General features: G+C 41.9%; 1 protein-coding gene across 1 annotated transcript; it reads left to right on the top strand.

The window, feature by feature from the left end:
- Window positions 1–334: 334 nt before the first annotated feature.
- LOC145821725 (uncharacterized) lies at window positions 335–826 on the top strand. The gene has a single exon (XM_082918283.1). The coding sequence runs from the start codon at window positions 335–337 to the stop codon at window positions 824–826; it is 492 nt and encodes a 163-aa protein (XP_082774409.1).
- The last annotated feature ends 402 nt before the right edge of the window (window positions 827–1,228 follow it).

Genomic DNA, 1,228 nt, shown 5'->3' with positions numbered 1-1,228 from the left:
GGCCTATGTTTAGAGGGGTGATCGAAAAGAGCAGGGACCACATGGGCGAGTTTATGCCATTAGTTCATCCGACCAGTCCTCGGGACCAACTGTGGTGAGAGGAACATGACTTATTTTCAATACTTGGACTAGCGTGTTGATAGATACTGGAGCATCTCATTCATTCATAGCATCTGCATTTGCATCCATTCTAAGGTTGGAGAGCGAACAACTAGAGTCTCCGCCCATGGTATAGTCACCTATCGGGGGTAAAGTTGTCTTGAATCGAGGATGCCATGGGTGTATAATTGAAGTCGTTGATTGTCAATTTCCTTTCAATTTTGTGTTATTAGATATGTCGGGTTTTGACGTTACCCTCGGTATAGATTGGTTGTCCTCCTACCAGGCCATCATTGACTGTTATCATAGGAGAGTTACTATGTGCACATCGGGTGGTGACTATTTTTTATTTCTGAGGGATAGAACATATAGATTATTGCCGCCATTGTATGACCCACGTGGTCGAGGCAAACTTAACTCTCTTCTTGTAACTTTCATAGATGATGGTGGTAGTATGACTAGAAGTGTACTAGTGGTTTGTGAGTATTTAAATGTCTTTCTAGAGGACCTCACAGAATTACCACCTTACCATGAGGTTGAGTTTTCTATAGACTTGGTGCCTGGCACGACACCTATCTTCATGTTACCCTATAGATTAGTGTTAGTAGAGTTGCTAGTCCTGAAGAAGCAGTTACAAGAGTTGTTAGACAACGGCTTTATCCACCCTAGTATCTCGCCATGGGGAGCACCGAGTCTCTTCACTAAGAAGAAGGATAGTTCGTTGTGATTGTGTATCGATGATTGCAAGTTAAATAGAGTTACCGTTAAGAACAAATGCCTATTAACTAGGATAGACAATCTTTTTGATCAACATAAGGGCTCCCACTATTTCTCAAAATTTGATTTAAGGTCAGGTTATCATCAATTGTTGGTCAAAGAGGAGGACATACCAAAGACGGCCTTTCGTATGCGATATGGCCACCATGAGTTTCTTGTAATGCCATTTGGATTAACCAATGCCCTGGCCACTTTCATGGATCTAATGAATTGGGTCTTCCTAGAGTATCTTGATAAGTTTGTAGTGGTTTTTGTAGACGACATCCTTATCTATTCACCTTCCAAGTAGGAACATGAGGGACACCTCCGTATTATTTTGCAGTTGCCTAGAGAACACCAGTTGTATGCGAAG

Source organism: Camellia sinensis, chromosome 3 (assembly GCF_055761805.1).
Source record: "Camellia sinensis isolate YWXY chromosome 3, ASM5576180v1, whole genome shotgun sequence".
In the NCBI taxonomy this organism is placed as follows: Eukaryota; Viridiplantae; Streptophyta; class Magnoliopsida; order Ericales; family Theaceae; genus Camellia; species Camellia sinensis.
This window is presented reverse-complemented; position numbering and strand designations above follow the sequence as displayed.

Excerpts from the sequence above, each read along its gene's own strand:
- LOC145821725 (XM_082918283.1), top strand. The coding sequence starts at position 335 with ATGTCGGGTTTTGACGTTACCCTCGGTATAGATTGGTTGTCCTCCTAC.